Raw genomic sequence first — 16,490 nt, 5'->3', positions numbered from 1 at the left:
AATACAGATAAAAGTCCTATTCCTTCCTGTTTTTCTTCACCCTGTTCATTGCGCTGCCAAAACCAGTAGTAAGTGTAAGAAACAGATTTTAGCTGGGGATTTGTGTCCAAGGCTGCATTCATGTTCTCTGTACTACTGGAACTGTTGGAAAGCGCCATCAATTCACATTTTTTTCTCCCTGGTTCATGAGCACTTACTGGTAAAAAAGCACAAACACAATGAGTTAGGTCTGGGGAGCTCTACGCATTTGGTGATCCCAGGGAATATGGCTTTTGGAGGGTTCTACACAAATGCAGATAGACATCTACCACAAAGGTTAAAGACCACAGCCTTGCAGAAGGCATGGTCTGTGGAGGTTTAAGGTCCATTGGGAAAAAAAAAGGTGCAACCAACAGAACTAGGTAATTATTGTGTTTCAATTCTGTGGTGGAACTATCTCCTGCCTGGAGTAGAGCACCAGGTGCTCTCTTGTCATGTGAAAAATTGACAGTGTGTCTTGGAATTTGGGGGGGTTGGGTGTGGTTTTGAGTTCATTCTGTTTGTTTTCTTTTAGTTTTTTATTTTAGTTGAGCACTGATGGTCACATATGGGAATATCTGTATTATATTCATAAGACTTTCAGAATTATTTTTGTAGCAATAATCACTAATGTGGTGTTATCAATCCTGATCAACATTTGGACACTGCAGTTCTGAAATCTATGCTGGAATACTTGCAGCAATAGAACTTTCCTCTGCCCTATGAAAATTTAGGTTTCTCTTCAAGCCATCAATAATTCTTTACAGAGGACTAAAAGGAAATCAAACAAACTTTTTAATTACAGAGCAGTAAAAACTGATGATACAAATTTCGATGCAAATGTCTAATGTTTCACTACATCAACATAATTATAAATGGCTTGATGTCAGCATTCAGACTCTGTGTGCAAACTTAGAAACACCCTTACATTATTGTGTATTGTTTCACCTTAAAAAGATGTAGAAGTGTTCTTCGTCAATACCAACAGCCTCCATAAGGGATATCACAGTATGATTAGAGATCACTGTGTAAGAAGCTTCGTGGATCTCTGTGCCATGTTTATCACATACAAAAATAAAGCATGTTAGATTTATGCACAGAAAAAAGAAATATATCTGAGAGTCTATCAAGTATTCTTACAGTGAAGATTTATGAATAGGGATTGACTTTCATGTGACTATTCCTGTGTGCCGAAGCCTAATGATTAATGATGCCTTTGTCAGTTTGAACCGTGGCAGGATAGAGTCCAGTGTTTGCACATTCATAAATTTACAACGGAGGTGGTGTTTCTTCTCTTAAGAACATACTGGCCCAAGATTAGCTGTGTAACTGGCCTCATAACTTACCTTATGTGGCTCTTTCAGGTCATGCCTGCAGGAAGGATAATAGAAGTATTCAGAATTCAATTATGATTTGTTTTACTTTCTCAGTAGAGAACTTAGAGGACAGTAAGTAATGTTTTCTGCCAGTTGTGCAGCAGAGATATATGTGCGGGCTCTGAAAGAAGCTTCAGTTCAGGACCGGAACAAGCAGTTCAGATGCATTTTGTCATGTACCGTATCTGATCAGCTTACTTGATTTTACCCTGTTTGGATGAGATGATTTATCTGAGAGTTCCTGCATGATTACAAGACAGGTGTTTAAGCTTTTAAAATCAGTTTTCTGGGGTAAGAAATGTTCTTTAGACTCCAGATTTATATGGGCCATGACTGCAGGATTTCCCCTTCCATATTTTTTTTCTTCTAATTCATTACAGAAAGCCACTCTTGAATTTGAATTTTTGGGGGTTTGTGGGCAGTTTTCTGTTTTGTTGTTGTTTATTTGTTTAGGGGTTTTTTTTTCTTTTTTTGGGCAGAGAGGTTTGTTTGTTTTTTCCCTTTCCATTCTTTTCTCTTTCTCATTCACCCACATCCGTCCTCCCCTCAATAGCAAAAAGGAAAAAAATGTGGAAGTAGCACAAGAATGATGGAAAAAAGAATTTGTATAATTCCTCACCAGTTGCAACCATGATTTCATGCTTCCATGCAATCTAGTGCTTTGCTATAGGTAGGTGATATATTTGGCCAGAGGAACCAATCACCATAGATTAGATCGTGATGTGTCATGAATAGTGTGTAAGCGCAGTGTCGAGCACTGAAGCTTATTCATTTGAAGTACAGGGTATGTATATCTTTGCTAAAAAAAAAAGGAATGGTTTTAGCCCTTTTCAGTGTCCCTGTTGGCTTTACCTAAATACGTCATGCGCTAACTTTAGAAGGAAGACTGGATGAACTGGAAGCTCTGCTCAGTTTTCCTACTAACAGCAAAAAACTTTCTTGTAACTATGTAATGAAGGAATAGGATGAAGTGATTAGCAGATATTAAAGTGTCATGTAATGGACAGACTGTGCTTTTTGTACATAGCAGGATGGAAAAGCATAGGAGCATTTATTCTGTGTTATTGTAGACTAAGCAATAGGCATAAACTTCAAGATGATGGAAATATTGTATCCAGATACTAAAAAAGTTTGAAATACTAAGAAAGTTTGAAATATCTATCAGTGGAGCTACCCGAGATGTTCCAGAAGAACAAAGAACTAAGATTTTTTTAACTTTTAATTTCTGAGAATGTTTAAAAATTACTAGGAAATAAAGAAAGTCTTGATAAATTATACCTACTTCTACCCTTCAGTTTCTGGAGAGTGGTTTTTGTAACTGAGTTTTTAGAAGTCCAGTTTATCAGTGACCCATGAAAGGATGCATGCAAAATTAGAGCGTACTTAGAAAATGGTTTTTAAATTACTTTACAGAGGGCAAAAGTGAACTTATATGTTTGTGTGTGTGTGTGTATGTTTTACTTCTTGAATCTTTCGGGTTCATATGTAATTTGCACTTAAAACACTACCTAAAAATGAATGTCAGTTCTGTTGCAGACACAAGCATTAAAAAGGAACTTAGTACATAAAAGCACTATTGTATCTGTGATCTTCTGCATTGCATATCTGTTTACTTTCATAGTATTTCTCTACATCTAATTACACCTAAAGAAGAGTCTTGCCAAACACTATTTTTTAAAATAATTGAACAGAAAATGCTGGATAAAGAGGGTGTTGAATGTAGCCCTTTTAAGATCTTTTTGTATTCTTTTTTCTTACATATGTATTTCACTCTTCGTGCATCTTCAGCTCTACAAGAGTCACCGTGATGAGAAGTATACAGGAGACAATTCTCAGTCAGGTTAGAATACTATCATTTACCTTTATACACTGCTGTGCTAGAGGTCATGGCCAGGTTCTTTCCTGGTATGAAATGTTGTCTCTTCTCTCTCTCGAGTTAGTGGTCAGAGCAGATGGCCAGTGATGGATGCCAGCTGCTCTGATGTTGCACCATGAATTAGATTTGTAACCATCATTAATAATTCAATCTCCTGTGCAGAGCTCTTCCCGTGCATTCAGAGTTAAGATGTATTACTCTTCATCGTACTAAAACACTGTGTCAGATCCTGAAGCTGGTGTACCTTGGCACCTCTTTATGTTTGAAATTAATGTGGAACTGTGCTGATTTGTGCCAGATCTGCCCTAGTGTTTTCAAGTTAGGACTTGTCAACAGGTCATTGGTTTGGCTCTAGCACAGGACTAAGATAGTTGTCTGCAGAATCCAGGGTAGAACTAGTCGTGTCCAGTCAGCGCTGAGTTGTTGCACCATGTCTGAACAACCCTTGTACTGTCTCTTGGGCAGGTTTGTTTACTTGCAGACAGCACATTCAAGCTCTCAGTAACTTCTGCAAATAGCTTTTGACTAAAGGTATGGAGCATAAGGGGATAATCTCTTCTTCTGATGCTGTGTTATCTTTGGAATAACACTTTTCTCTGAAGAAGGTGGCACTAAAGGCTGATTTTAGACTTGTGATTCTAGTGATCTGAGCCAGATGGTCACTACTTTTTTATTCTGAGTGAACAGGTTCTCATGCCCTGTTACCTTCTGGAACCTGAGGCTCTTCCCACTATGAAACACTAGACAACATTGCTATGCAATGTCAGGCAGCTTCTGATTTTCACATGGGAGGAGGATATGACATACCAAGAGATGGGAAGTGACTGTTAACATCCCCTATCTTTTCAAGTAGTGTAAATGTTGGAGACCTTTGTGGTGCAAAATAATAATGGGCAGGGGAGAGAAGAGACAATATATGCAGTTTGCTGTTGTCATTACCATGGCCATCAGAACTGATCCACGATGTGCTAAACTGCTTGTTCCTGTGTCCTTGTAATAAATGCAGTTTTACTTTCTCACTGCTTCCTGCAAAGAGGAAGTTGAGAACACCTGTGAATTAAGCTGAAAGACTCTTGTAGCTGCTTAACACATTGTTACTATTTTCTAATGTGTTTTACAGATAATGTGGGCATTTAGGTTTGCTTATTGTTGTGACAGATTTCAGCAAGACTACAGAGTCACATCCCATTGAAGGCTACTGTGCAGTGAAGGCAGGCAGCCCTAGTCATGTGCATGTGATGCAGGCTATCCTTCCCTGCTGTCCATGGTTGTGCCCCAAGTGTAAATTCCCAGAGCCACGGGCATACACCAGTATGTGATGAGTGTAGAGTATACACTCCGTGTGTATTGTGCTGCTTGTGATGGTTTGATTTGGTACAAATCTGATGGGGAAACACTCTGCTCAACAGGCAAAGGAATTTTGTTTATTTAGGCATTTAAATATTTTCAGCTAAAATTGTCGTGTGGCACAAAGTAGTCTCTATGCACCCATGACTCTCTAGGTGGCAAAGTTACTGACTTGCTAGTTGATATTTAACACAAGGAGACTTGTCTTGTCAGCTACTGCCACTCACAGTTGTGTTTATGCAAAAATGTTTGCCCCCACTCAAGTGCCTTATGTTAAACTCCTCCAAATGTTAATGCAGGAAAGGGATTCAAAAGAGCAGTCCTATCAAATAAATAAACAAAATCATGTAACACACATTAGTTATGCCCTGCTCTTAGGTGTCGACAGAGGAAAAGGCTTTCAGTTTCTCCAGTTTGGACTGCAACAAAATAAGAAGACCCAAGCTGTCTTGTAAATCTGTGGTAAAGAAAAGAATTAAGACAGAAACTGTATTTCAGTAATTTATAAGATGGATAACTTTTTAATTCTGGAGACCTGTATGTTAACATTTTCTTTTGCTAAAGACAGGCTTCATATATCCTGTCTTTTAACAGTGTTATGCAATTGGTCCTTAAATTAAGAATATCAATTTTATGATCTCTCTGATTCTTCACATGATGGTTATCTCCTTGTGAAAGCTTGCTGGGGTCTCTGATCTTGGAGTAGCATTTCAAATACTCTGGGAACAGGTCCTACACCTGTTCTTGCAGAGACACATAGATGCATGGTTGCTGTTTTTAAACATAAGGAAGAGTGCAGACTGTAATATTTTGGAGGAAATTTTTTTTTTTGAGGCTCTTTCCAGGCATTTCATCCCACTTTTGCAGTTGTCTGGATATGATAATTTCTCTTGCTTTAGCAAATGGCAGTTTCAAGAATGACAGCTTGGTGTGTGGTTAATTTTCACAGCAACCGAATTGATTGTTTATAATCATTCTCAGTATGTTGGATTTTCCTTACACAAAGGGTACAAAAAATTATTGCAATTAAAACAAAAAGCTGTCAGAGTCTGGACTGTGCTTGGAAGAGTGTAGACTGAGGTGGGATTTTTCTTGCTTGGCTACATTTCTAGGCAGTTAAACTCAGGGTTGTTTGATGGTGGGTGAAGAGCAAAAGGGACTTGCCAGAGGGATTCAACCCACCTGCCTGAGACATCTATCCTAAAGCAGGATCTCTGACAATTACCTTAGACAAAGACAGCCTGAAAGATTGCTGCTTTTAGGCAGCTAAAGTTAGGTGAAGTGAGTCCCCCATTCCATAAGACATCTCGACTTCCTTGAGAAAACATTTTTCGAGGTACTTCAGACAAGTTGTTCTCAAGTGATGGACAGAGTCCCTTGTTCTGATGTTCAGAGATTACAGGATTTCTGCCACTTATGTAGTATTGTTAAGGCCATTTAATTAAATGTTCAGAATTTTAGATGGAGGCATCTCTGTAGAGGTCTTACTTGATGAGTTTTTAAAGCTTTTATTTTGTATTTACAGAATCCCATTCCTTCAAATGCAAGAACAGAAGGAAAGACTCAATTGATGTTAAGTCCATAACATCTCAAAGTAGTGATGGTAAGAAAGTAAACTGTCCAGAATGATGTTATAAATAAAGAACAGACTTGCCATAGGCAATAAAAATGCAGAATGAAAGAGAAACCAGATAGATTCACATCTGATTAAACAGAGATCAAGCCAGTTTTTTATAACTGCTGTTAAAATTTCTTTAGCATTATTTGCAAACAGTTCCCCAGCATGAGTACCAGCATCAATATACAATGCATGGCAGCATGCAGTGCCTTCAAGTAGAGGAGGAGTAGCAGTGCTCTGGGATAAGGGCAGCCTGCTAAAAGAGTGCATGGTGAAGTGTTAGTTCTACTTCTCTCAGAAAGCTGCAGCTTGTGCTCCTGAACCAGTACTTTGGTTTCTTTAGTGTGGGACATGAAGGGATCTGTTGCTGCTGATAACTTGAGAGCAGTACTTATGCTTCTGATCCCATTTGTAACTGCTTGGTGGGACTGGGACAGTGGTGGCAGAGATGTCTTTCTGTCCCGGTTTTTTTTTAATGGGTTTTGTTAAAGCAGCTGTGTCACTGAGATGAGGGACGTACTCTCACAGGAGGAGACAAGTCTGACAGAGGCTCATTGCAAAGGGCTAGTGGCAGGTACTGAGCATTAAGTATAATATAGCTTAAGTGTAGCTTCATTTCACTACAGCTGAAGTGAAGGATGGATGGAAAAACTGACAGCAGAAGTGAGGGGTGGCTGCAAAGGGGGTAGACAACAATGCAAGAAGTGAAACAGTAAAGCGAGAACTTGCAGAAAGGGAGATACAGGAGAAATGGGAGATGAGACTGGATTTTGTCGTGCTGTTCCCCAGTGGCAACCTTCTGCGCTCTTTAAATGCTGTCACCCGAATTACACTCTGTGGCACTTAAACGGTGCTCTCTTTAACAGCAGCTCCAAGTTTACCAACCCGACGGTACTCTTCCATGGCAAGGATCCACTCAATGACAATAGAAGCTCCTATTACAAAGGTGAGCCCTGAGCAGTAGCTTTTCCACAAACTCAGAGTTTGGACTTGCTCTCATAGGGAAGGCTGTAGTTTGTGGCAGGACAGCCAGGGGTTTCATACCCCTTGAATTTAACTGAATAACTTACTTTTTTTTTTATTTTCTTACTACTTAATGCACCTGATTCCAAATCCTACTCAAAAGGAAGAATAACAAACAGGGAAAAGGTGTGTCCTTGCTAGATGCACTGCGTGTGGCAGGAAGGGAACCCTGCTTTGCTGAGCCATGCATGTGTAGGAGGATGTGTGCTTCCAGTTTCACCTTTGCTTTTACCATGGACAAGACAGCACGGAGAGGAGGGAGCACCTGCACCATATTCTGTCCTCCACTTTCCTGCAGTCTTTTCTTCGCTATCTGTGACATGCAAACAGCTGTATATCACTTGTCCCACAAACCAAGGTGACTGCCACCTCTGACTCTCAGAGCATTTTTTTCCCCTCTCCCCATCTTCTTTTCCTGCCACCAAGCTCGTTACTTCCCAGCACAACCTTCCTGCTACAACAGCTGACATCTTTCCTTTTACTTCTCCCCAAGCGTACCCACAGGCTTACCTGCAGTACCCCTCCAGCAGCTTCTGGTTGCTGCAGAAGACAGCACTGGGGCTTTCTTCTTCAGTCACTGCAGTCACTGGTGCTGCTGTGTCATTGCTGTGTTCCCTGATTGCAGCTGAGACACAAGGTGGGAGGCAAAAAAGAGCTATCTTCTCCCAAAACCACAGCCCAGCTGTTTCTACTCTCTGCAGTTAGTTTTTGCATTGATAAAACTAAGCCTTTACGTCCAGTATCAGGGTATCTGAGTCACATCCAGAGTTAGTTTGTTTGGTTGTTGTTGCTGTTTTTTATTCTAGAGACCTAACGATTGTTTCTGAGCAGCCCTGGCTATACTGAAGGACTAGGACATGGCTAGTTTCTGGTCTACCCACCTGGAACTATTTCAGATACCTCACACCCTTCTGCTTTCACTTCCCAGGAGTTTCCCAGTTGTAAATAGCAGATGGGTGACAGGGAATTTGAGCACAAATTTACACTTTCAGAGTTGTACATCAAGGGTTGGGGAAAATACATAGCATTTTCTAAATGGGAAGTAGCTTAATCAAGCCAAGGATGAAGATTTTCTAATAAGAAAAGACAGAAGTGCCATTCACTCTTCCTCACTTGCCTCTTTAATCTGGTTTCAGGTTATTAACATAATTAATGCTGCCCAGGAAAACAGCCCCATCACAGTAGCAGAGGCCTTGGACAGGGTTCTGGAAATCCTGCGGACAACAGAACTTTACTCCCCTCAGCTAGGTACCAAAGATGAAGATCCTCACACAAGTGATCTTGTTGGAGGTCTAATGACTGTGAGTAAAATTAATAAAAATAAAATTACCACAACCAGTGTGCTACATCACAGTTCAGTGCTCTGCTGTGCTAAAATTTCACAAGCAATGGGAAGGGGACTCATAATTCATCACTATTTCACTTACGTATTTTGGTCTTTCTACAAACAGTAGGCCCCAAGATGTAGTAAGATATGGCCATGTCTCAGTCTATTGGATGCGTTCATCCTCATATATAAGTGAACACAGTTGCTACTGGAAACTGTATCATCCAATCTGATTTGTCTCAAGGAAATACTTTTTGGAAATCCTAGAAGCTTAGATGGGATTAGAGGGATTGCTCTACAGCTGGTCCAGTGTAAGGGCGAGGTTACTTTAATCAGGTTCTGACTTTGGTCCTGTAATAGCAGTAATGCTGCCTGCCAGTGACAGACTGCCTAGATTTCATTAATGAATACTTCCTTTTTTAACATACACTGAGCTAATCCTTGTCAAAATAATATAAAGAAAATAAAAATTAAGTTATAGTTGCTAATTTGAATGATGAAATCCTCCAGGTGCCAATTGAAAGGGTCAAGGAGGGCAAAACACTGTATAGTTCATAATATCCTTTCTGGAGATCTCAGACTGGTGTTCCTTGGATCCTTTCATGTCTGTTTGAAAGACCTTAAAACAAGGATGGTGCTTACAGTGCTACAATAGGAATAGTATCTAAAGAAAAAGTATGTGTAGTGTTTTTGCAATTACTGATGGTTACTCTGCCTAAAACTTAATGTTAAACTTGCTTTTTCAGGATGGCTTGAGAAGACTGTCAGGAAATGAGTATGTGTTTTCTAAGAGTAAGCCACCATTTTAATTTCCCTTTGCATGTGTAACATCTTTGGTAGATGCTGGCGACATAAAACTCCAAGCTAATTCACAATGGGATGTACATCTTTGGAAACAGTTGCTAAGTGACTGCAGAACAAGTGCTAGATTGCCTCCATTTTGGAGTTGAAGCAGATTCAAATAATTAAATAAGAAAACAAGACTATAGAAAAAGTGTATAGACTAGACAAAAATAAGATTGTACAGAATAAGACTAGGAAAATACTAAATTGTCACTCAAAGAAATGTTCATTGATCTTTTTGGTTTACGTCCACATCACCTGTAATAATATAAACTATATATATATTGTAGGCTTTATTACAGAATTTTTAATTTAAGGAAAAGAGTTGTTTTACTTGAAAACAAGTTGTTTTCTAAATGGAATTCTGCACGTGGGAGATAAAAACAATCCAGGAATGTTGTAATTTCCGAAATCCATCTCAACAGATGTGAACCTGAGCCATAGTCACCTTTCAGTGCCAAACACCATCAATGATGTTCCGCCCTGTATTGCACAGCTCCTGGATAATGAGGAAAGCTGGGACTTCAATATTTTTGAGTTGGAGGCTGTTACAAATAAAAGGTACTGGACTCCTTTCCCAGAGTGCCTGCAAAAAGGTTATTGAAGAGCTGTAGCAGAAAGCAGTTTGCTTTGGAAAAGCTGAAGCAAGGCACAGCAAATGTGTGCAAGCTGCCTTTCTTCGTGTGCGTGTGTGTGTGTGTGTGTGTGTGTGTTGATATCACTGGCCCATTTAACAAGCCAGGCATGCATGATGATCATGGTTAGCCCTATGCAGACTGTTGTCTTCTCTGGCAGTGTCTGCAGCCATCCAGGATTGTCTGGGACTTGACTCCCATCTACTCTGTCCAGGTGACGCTGTCTGGCATAGTCTGGTGTTGTTACATGCTGGATATCCCACAGATGGCCCTCTCTTTTGCTGATATACAAATAGTGCTGCTGGAAAAAAAACCCTCTTCCCTCCCTCACCTAAATCCCCCTGTGATTTAGGAAGCACTGAGGCAACTGTGGCTTTTGATTATAGGGATAAAAAGCCGACATAGAGGATAAACCAGTGATAGGATGAAGAGCCTGACATTTTAAAGCTTACAATGAAAGAAAACGCCAGTAGTTTTGAGGTCATGCAGACCACAAAACCAAACATGTCATGCACAAACAGAAGTTATTTTCATTCCAAGATGCAAAGAATTGGAGAGACTACCAGAACTTTTATACTGTTTGGAGAAAGTGGCCGTTTTCAGAATTTACATCTGACTGGTTTTAATTTGCAGATGTTGGCTTGTGGTTTTGCCTTTCTCAGCTCAGGGACTCTGTAGATCCCCTTGCAGGAGTGTGAAGAAGAATAGCGTGACTTATAGATAGGGCTTTGTCACAGGCAACACAGAGTAAATGACAACCCAGAGTGAATTTCGACTTAGGAACCAAAAAGATTATAGATTTTACTCTATTCACTGTTTCACACACAAGCTCATTGCTGTCCTCCCAAGAATCACATTTGCTAGACTTCAAATTCCCTCTCCAGCCAGAAGATTGCTACTGGTTAGGATTCAGGACTTGCCACTTCTGTTTAGTCCAGCCCATACCACTTGAAGCAAGAAGGTAGCAGGCTTCTGCTTGAGAGTTCAGAAGTTCTATTTTAGACATTAACCCCCTCCAGACACACACAAGTAATTACTAGCTGCCTATTAGTATTTGGAATTCAAGGGAGGATGGTTTACTGATGGCAGACTCATGCCTCAGCTCTAGAAAGTGATCCAGTCCTCCTAAAGCTAGAAGAGTTCGTATTAAATATAAAATAAAGAGCTGCTCTGGGAGATATCAATATACTTCGCATATGCCAACTTCAAATACTCATTGAGTAGAAACCTGGACCCCCTGAAGTCACAGGACAAATTTAAACAGCAAACATTTGACCTTTTCAGCCTTTGGGATGTGCCCATGTCATGTTCAAAGACTCCTTTTTTCTCCTCAGGAAAAATATGAGCATTTAAGACTTTTTTTCTGAAGCCAGAAGAATTGGTGAAACCCTAGTGTAACTGAGTGCTTTCTACTCAACATATAAAGATAATGTCTGAAAGGATGGTAGCTGTAGTAATTTGTAACCTTGGCCAGACTTGTGAGGGGTTATAGGTGTGCAATTTAAAAATGTTTACCATTTCCCGCTCCCCCTTTCATTTTTAAGGTTTTGTTGGTTTCTTTGCCAAAACTCTCTCTCCTTAGAACGTCAGACATTCCTATTTTACAGTAGTACTTTTTTCTTCTATTGTTTTGCAGGCCATTAGTGTATTTGGGCTTAAAGATTTTTGCCCGGTTTGGGGTTTCTGAGTTTTTAAACTGTTCAGAAGCAACACTGCGAGCATGGCTGCAGATGATTGAAGCTAACTACCACTCCTCCAACTCATACCACAACTCCACACACGCAGCAGATGTCCTGCATGCTACCGCCTTCTTTCTCAGGAAGGAGAGAGTCAAGGTATAACCATCACCTAGGAGTCCTTTCAGCTGGGATCTCAGTGTGTTTGCCATCTTATGTGTGTCATTCAAAAGTCAGATATTTTCTCTAATAGTGGTCCTGGCTTCATAAAGTCTCTCTGTCCCTGAAGTTTTCCTGTTTATCCTTTAAATAAACTGCCCACACAGTTTATCTATAGTCTATATGAGTAAGGAATTTGCATTTTTAAGTAGCAATAATAGAGGGGGAAACCCATCTCTTTTCTGTGTCCTGCTAACTGGTTATTAGTAACAGCTCTTAATAAAGCTTTGCAAAAGTTCTGGAGAGGGAGGTGCTGACCTCTTCTCTCTGGGATCCAGTGACAGGATGCATGGGAATGGTTCAAAGCTGCACCAGGAGAGGTTTACAGTGGACATTAGGAAGCATTTCTTTTACTGAGAGGGTGGTCAAACACTGGAATGGGCTTCCTAGAGAGGTGGTCAATGCTCCAAGTCTATCGGTGTTTAAGAGGCCAGTGAGAGTTTAGGAGGACAATGCCCTTAATAACATGCTGTAACTTCTGGTCAGCCCTGAAGTGGTCAGGCAGTTGGGCTTGCCTGATCATTGTAGGTCCCGTCCAACTGAAATATCACATCCTAGCCTATCCTAAAACACACAAGCTGTGTAGGAGCAGACTCAATACAGAGGCATTCAGGCAAGCACACAAAGTGGAAGGACACCATTAGATGATCCATCCACCATTAGAGGATTTTAATGCAAAGATACTGTTGAGGTGACAGCACAGTAAAAGCCTTTGTTAAGAAAAGAAGGTTTGGGTAAGGTTGGGTGGGTGAGTTTTGGAGTAGGTAACCTGTGGCAGAGTGCATGGAAAATAAGTGCAAGGAAGTATAATCCCTGCAGTCAAGCTTACACTTGTGTGTTTGTGGGTACCTGGAAATGATCAGAGGTTATTTACTTTAATTTTTGTGCCACATCATAATTTTTCTCTCTTCCTGTAGGGAAGTCTTGACCACTTAGATGAAGTGGCTGCATTAATAGCTGCCACCATTCATGATGTAGACCACCCTGGACGGACCAACTCTTTCCTGTGCAATGCAGGCAGTGAATTAGCTGTCCTTTACAATGATACAGCTGTATTAGAGAGTCATCACACAGCACTGGCGTTTCAGCTTACCATTAAAGACAGCAAATGCAATATTTTCAAGAATATTGATAGGTGGGTCTGCTGGAGAACGGGGAGCGTGTGTGTGAGAGTTGCTTGTTTGGTGATTTTAGTTTGGGCCGGATTGAGAGCCTACCTTCTAGACCAGAAGGATAATTTAGATAAAGACATTAATATTTAACCTCTTCCAGAATCCCGTGTAGACATGATTTTTCAAAGCAGCTAGATGCCGCACACTGTGCCTGCATGTGGTCCCATGCTTGCTGGCACTGCTGCATTCACATGGGACAGAAAGGCGGCTAGTGGTGGGAGCTGAAGCTCTAGGAGAGTTGGAAACACCCTGTTGCTGGGCATGCATGTAGCCTAGGAGTTCCCATTGCATCAGCCTAGCTTTTGCAGGGACAGGGTGGGAGAGAAAGTGATGTGGGAGATGTGGGAGAGAAAAGGATCTGAAGGGGAAGGGGCCTGACCCCAAGCAGGTGATGAATTTGTCTACACCTCAGAACACTTCTGGGTTTTGAAAAACCTAAGATTTGATTCCAAGCTAACATAGAGTGAGATGGAAATGGGTTGGTGCCATTCCTGGGGAAGTTGTCTTAAGTGTTAAAGTGTTACAATTATGAAATTGAACTGTAAATTTTTATTGACTTCAGAGGATTGCTTTTCATTAGGTAAAAATAACAACAAAAAAAAACCCCAAAAAACCCCAAACAAACCAAACTAAAACAAACAAAAAAAACCCCAAAAAACCCAAATACACACACAGAAACAAAAAATAACCCACCAACACAAAACCCCCCATACAGGTAATACGCGAGCTCAGAGCTAAAGGAACCCAGAGAAGCATGGTACAGTCTGTTCCTCCAATGCTGCTCCTTCCGAGCAGCACTTTGCAGTGCAGTCTGAGCAGGGACAAGGAAAGGACAGAGCTCTATTCATCAGGCTTGCAAGCAGGAACTCTTTTTCTTTCCTAGAAATCGCTACCGGACATTGCGCCAGGCCATTATTGATATGGTTTTGGCCACGGAGATGACGAAGCACTTCGAGCATGTAAACAAATTTGTGAACAGCATCAACAAGCCAATGGCATCTGAGGAGATCAGCTCACATGTAAGTGCGTGCAGGTCTTCATGCCTTCAGGCATATTTCAGTGAAGTTCTTCAGAGACAACTTTAAATATCATTTTCATTCACGTTATATTAATTTGCACTGTGGTAATGCCCAAAAACCCACAATCGGATTTATGACGTCACATCTCAAACTGTGAAAAAATACTTTAATTTTCTTGTTTTCTATGCCTGGCTCTGCCCTGTAGCTCATTTAAACACTTCATTTTACAAGCCTTGCCTTCAGAAGCCATCTTGTGTTCACAAAACATGTGGATGGGTGCTTTTATACTTGCCAGCTGCTGTGCATGGAGCCAGGTCGGCACTTGTGCCTATGATCCTGCCTCCAGACAGTGGGATTGCCTAAACTCGAGCTTGTAACTGAGGAATCTGCCCTGGCAGTTTTGTGTCAATGTAATCTGGAGCCTTCAAGCTATTCACCCCATCCCCATTCCTCATTGTACCAAGAGATGGCCAAACCTTTACTCCTATCAGTTATACACCCTCATACTCCATCACCAGCCATGGTACCTTTCATAAGATGCCTCCAGGTTTCCTGGCCCAGGCCTCTCTTTATCTTCTCTTGTTGCCCCTCGAGGTTGAGTGCTCAGCGCCTGTGTTCTCCAGGGCACTGTTACTCACCTAAACAAATACCATCTTATCACAGCTTCGCAAAAATAGTGCTTAGAAAGATTGGGGGAAAAAAATCAGACCAAATTGAAGGTCACTGATATTAAAAATAAGTAAAAATAGCTTCTGTCAGTTTTCCATAATTAAGACTTTTCGCACTATAGGTTGTCATGACTTCGCACCATAGATTGTCATGGGTGCAGAAACCAGTCACTGTTTACAACTTTGGGGACAGCATTATGTCAATTAACTGACCTGCTTCAAGGCATTTCTGAGCTCTGTTCCCCCAGCAGTTTGAACTGGAAATCACAAATACTGCTGAACTTCATGGGCTCTGTGGACACTTTGCACTGTATGTCCCAGCACTTCAAAGCTCTGGAAGGCTCACTGGATGTGGCACTGGGTCTGAATTAGCCTGATCATCTTCAGTGTCACAAGTCCCAGAGCACAGGGGACATGGTTTGGGCACCACTGAGAGCACCTATCACTGTTTCTGTGCTGCACTCCCAGCACATTGCCTGGTTTTGTGTTTCATGGATTTGCCCTCCAGTCATGGGCTAAGCCAGGACAGTGGGGATCCCTCTTTAGATCAAAGCCCAGAGGTAAGGAAGGTCCACGTTAGTACCTACTCTCAGGTTTCTCTGTACTTACGTGTGGAGCAGATAGCAGCTTGTTCCACTGGTTTCTAAAAAAGCCACCTGAGGTGTCACTGGGAAATGCGGCTTCTCACAGTGTTTCATTTCTCCCTCTGACACTTTAAGTATTGTTCTGAAATGTCTCCTCAATTTATACCCTTTTAAAATGTCTTCAGTTTTCTGGCACCCCCACATCGGCCTGTGGGACTCACTTAGATTCAAAAGCCTCACTGAAAACACGTGTTTCAAAGCTCTGAACACATTTCTGGGTATCATCTCGCTTTTATCCCATGAATGGATTTGTTCCAGCACTTTTTAAAGAGCTTTTCGTAACTACTTTTTTTTACCCAATCTCTTTTATCTTACCAGTTTATAGCAGAGGCTATTTCAAAATGTACAAGAGTTGGAGGGCAATAAAAGTGGAGCACAGAACCACCTATATTGCAGGTTTGGTTTTTTCCCAGCTATTAGGTTGTTCTGTTCCTTATGGTTAATGGTGGCTCTTTCCTATTTCTGAATAGCAGGTAAGGAGCAGCATTAATTTGGCAGCTTTTTGCTGGACTACCCATGCTGAAAAAAAAAAAAAAATTAACTGTTAAACATGAAGTTAGAAGATTAATGTCTGAATTGGCAAGAGACACGGCAAAATATCTCCCCATAAACCACAAGAGGTTAATTTAGCCCTGATGGTAAAAGGTATTCATGCTCAGTATTTTACTCCAGTTGAAACTGCAGTGAAGGGAGGCTATAACTACACAACTATATTATTTTGAGAAAACCATTAATACCACAGTAAGCTGAGGTGGAGGCTTTTTATTACTCAATAAGGAACAAAATATACCTATGCCCTTCTAAATTGTTCAAGACCCAGAAGATGATGCTGTAGCAAACTTGTAACAACTACTTTGTCCCCTCCACCCATTCTCAAGAGCAGTCAATACGCAATTCAGTATTTTACTGCCTAGAAAGCAGAGACTTCCTCCAGTCAGTCTTCTACTCCTGCGTTTTCCTACTGTTAATCTCAAAGATTATCTGAGACTTCATCCTAGCTGGTAACTGAGACCAAAAAAAATGAAGCAG

The 16,490-nt window shown here is 40.9% G+C and overlaps 1 protein-coding gene across 1 annotated transcript in view; it reads left to right on the top strand.

The window, feature by feature from the left end:
* PDE8B (phosphodiesterase 8B) overlaps positions 1-16,490 on the top strand; it is a 39,851-nt gene that overhangs the window by 20,638 nt on the left and 2,723 nt on the right. Inside the window, exons 10-18 of the mRNA XM_010014833.1 lie at positions 3,183-3,234; positions 6,143-6,220; positions 7,105-7,181; positions 8,395-8,559; positions 9,332-9,377; positions 9,854-9,989; positions 11,700-11,898; positions 12,876-13,093; positions 14,014-14,149. Coding sequence (XP_010013135.1) covers positions 3,183-3,234; positions 6,143-6,220; positions 7,105-7,181; positions 8,395-8,559; positions 9,332-9,377; positions 9,854-9,989; positions 11,700-11,898; positions 12,876-13,093; positions 14,014-14,149 — 1,107 coding nt within the window. The remainder of the gene's footprint in view (positions 1-3,182; positions 3,235-6,142; positions 6,221-7,104; positions 7,182-8,394; positions 8,560-9,331; positions 9,378-9,853; positions 9,990-11,699; positions 11,899-12,875; positions 13,094-14,013; positions 14,150-16,490) is intronic.

The sequence above is a fragment of the Nestor notabilis genome, unplaced genomic scaffold, assembly GCF_000696875.1.
Source record: "Nestor notabilis isolate BGI_N333 unplaced genomic scaffold, ASM69687v1 scaffold4840, whole genome shotgun sequence".
NCBI classification, from domain to species: domain Eukaryota; kingdom Metazoa; phylum Chordata; class Aves; order Psittaciformes; family Psittacidae; genus Nestor; species Nestor notabilis.
The sequence above is the reverse complement of the archived record's forward strand: the minus strand, read 5'-3'. Positions and strand labels throughout refer to the sequence as shown.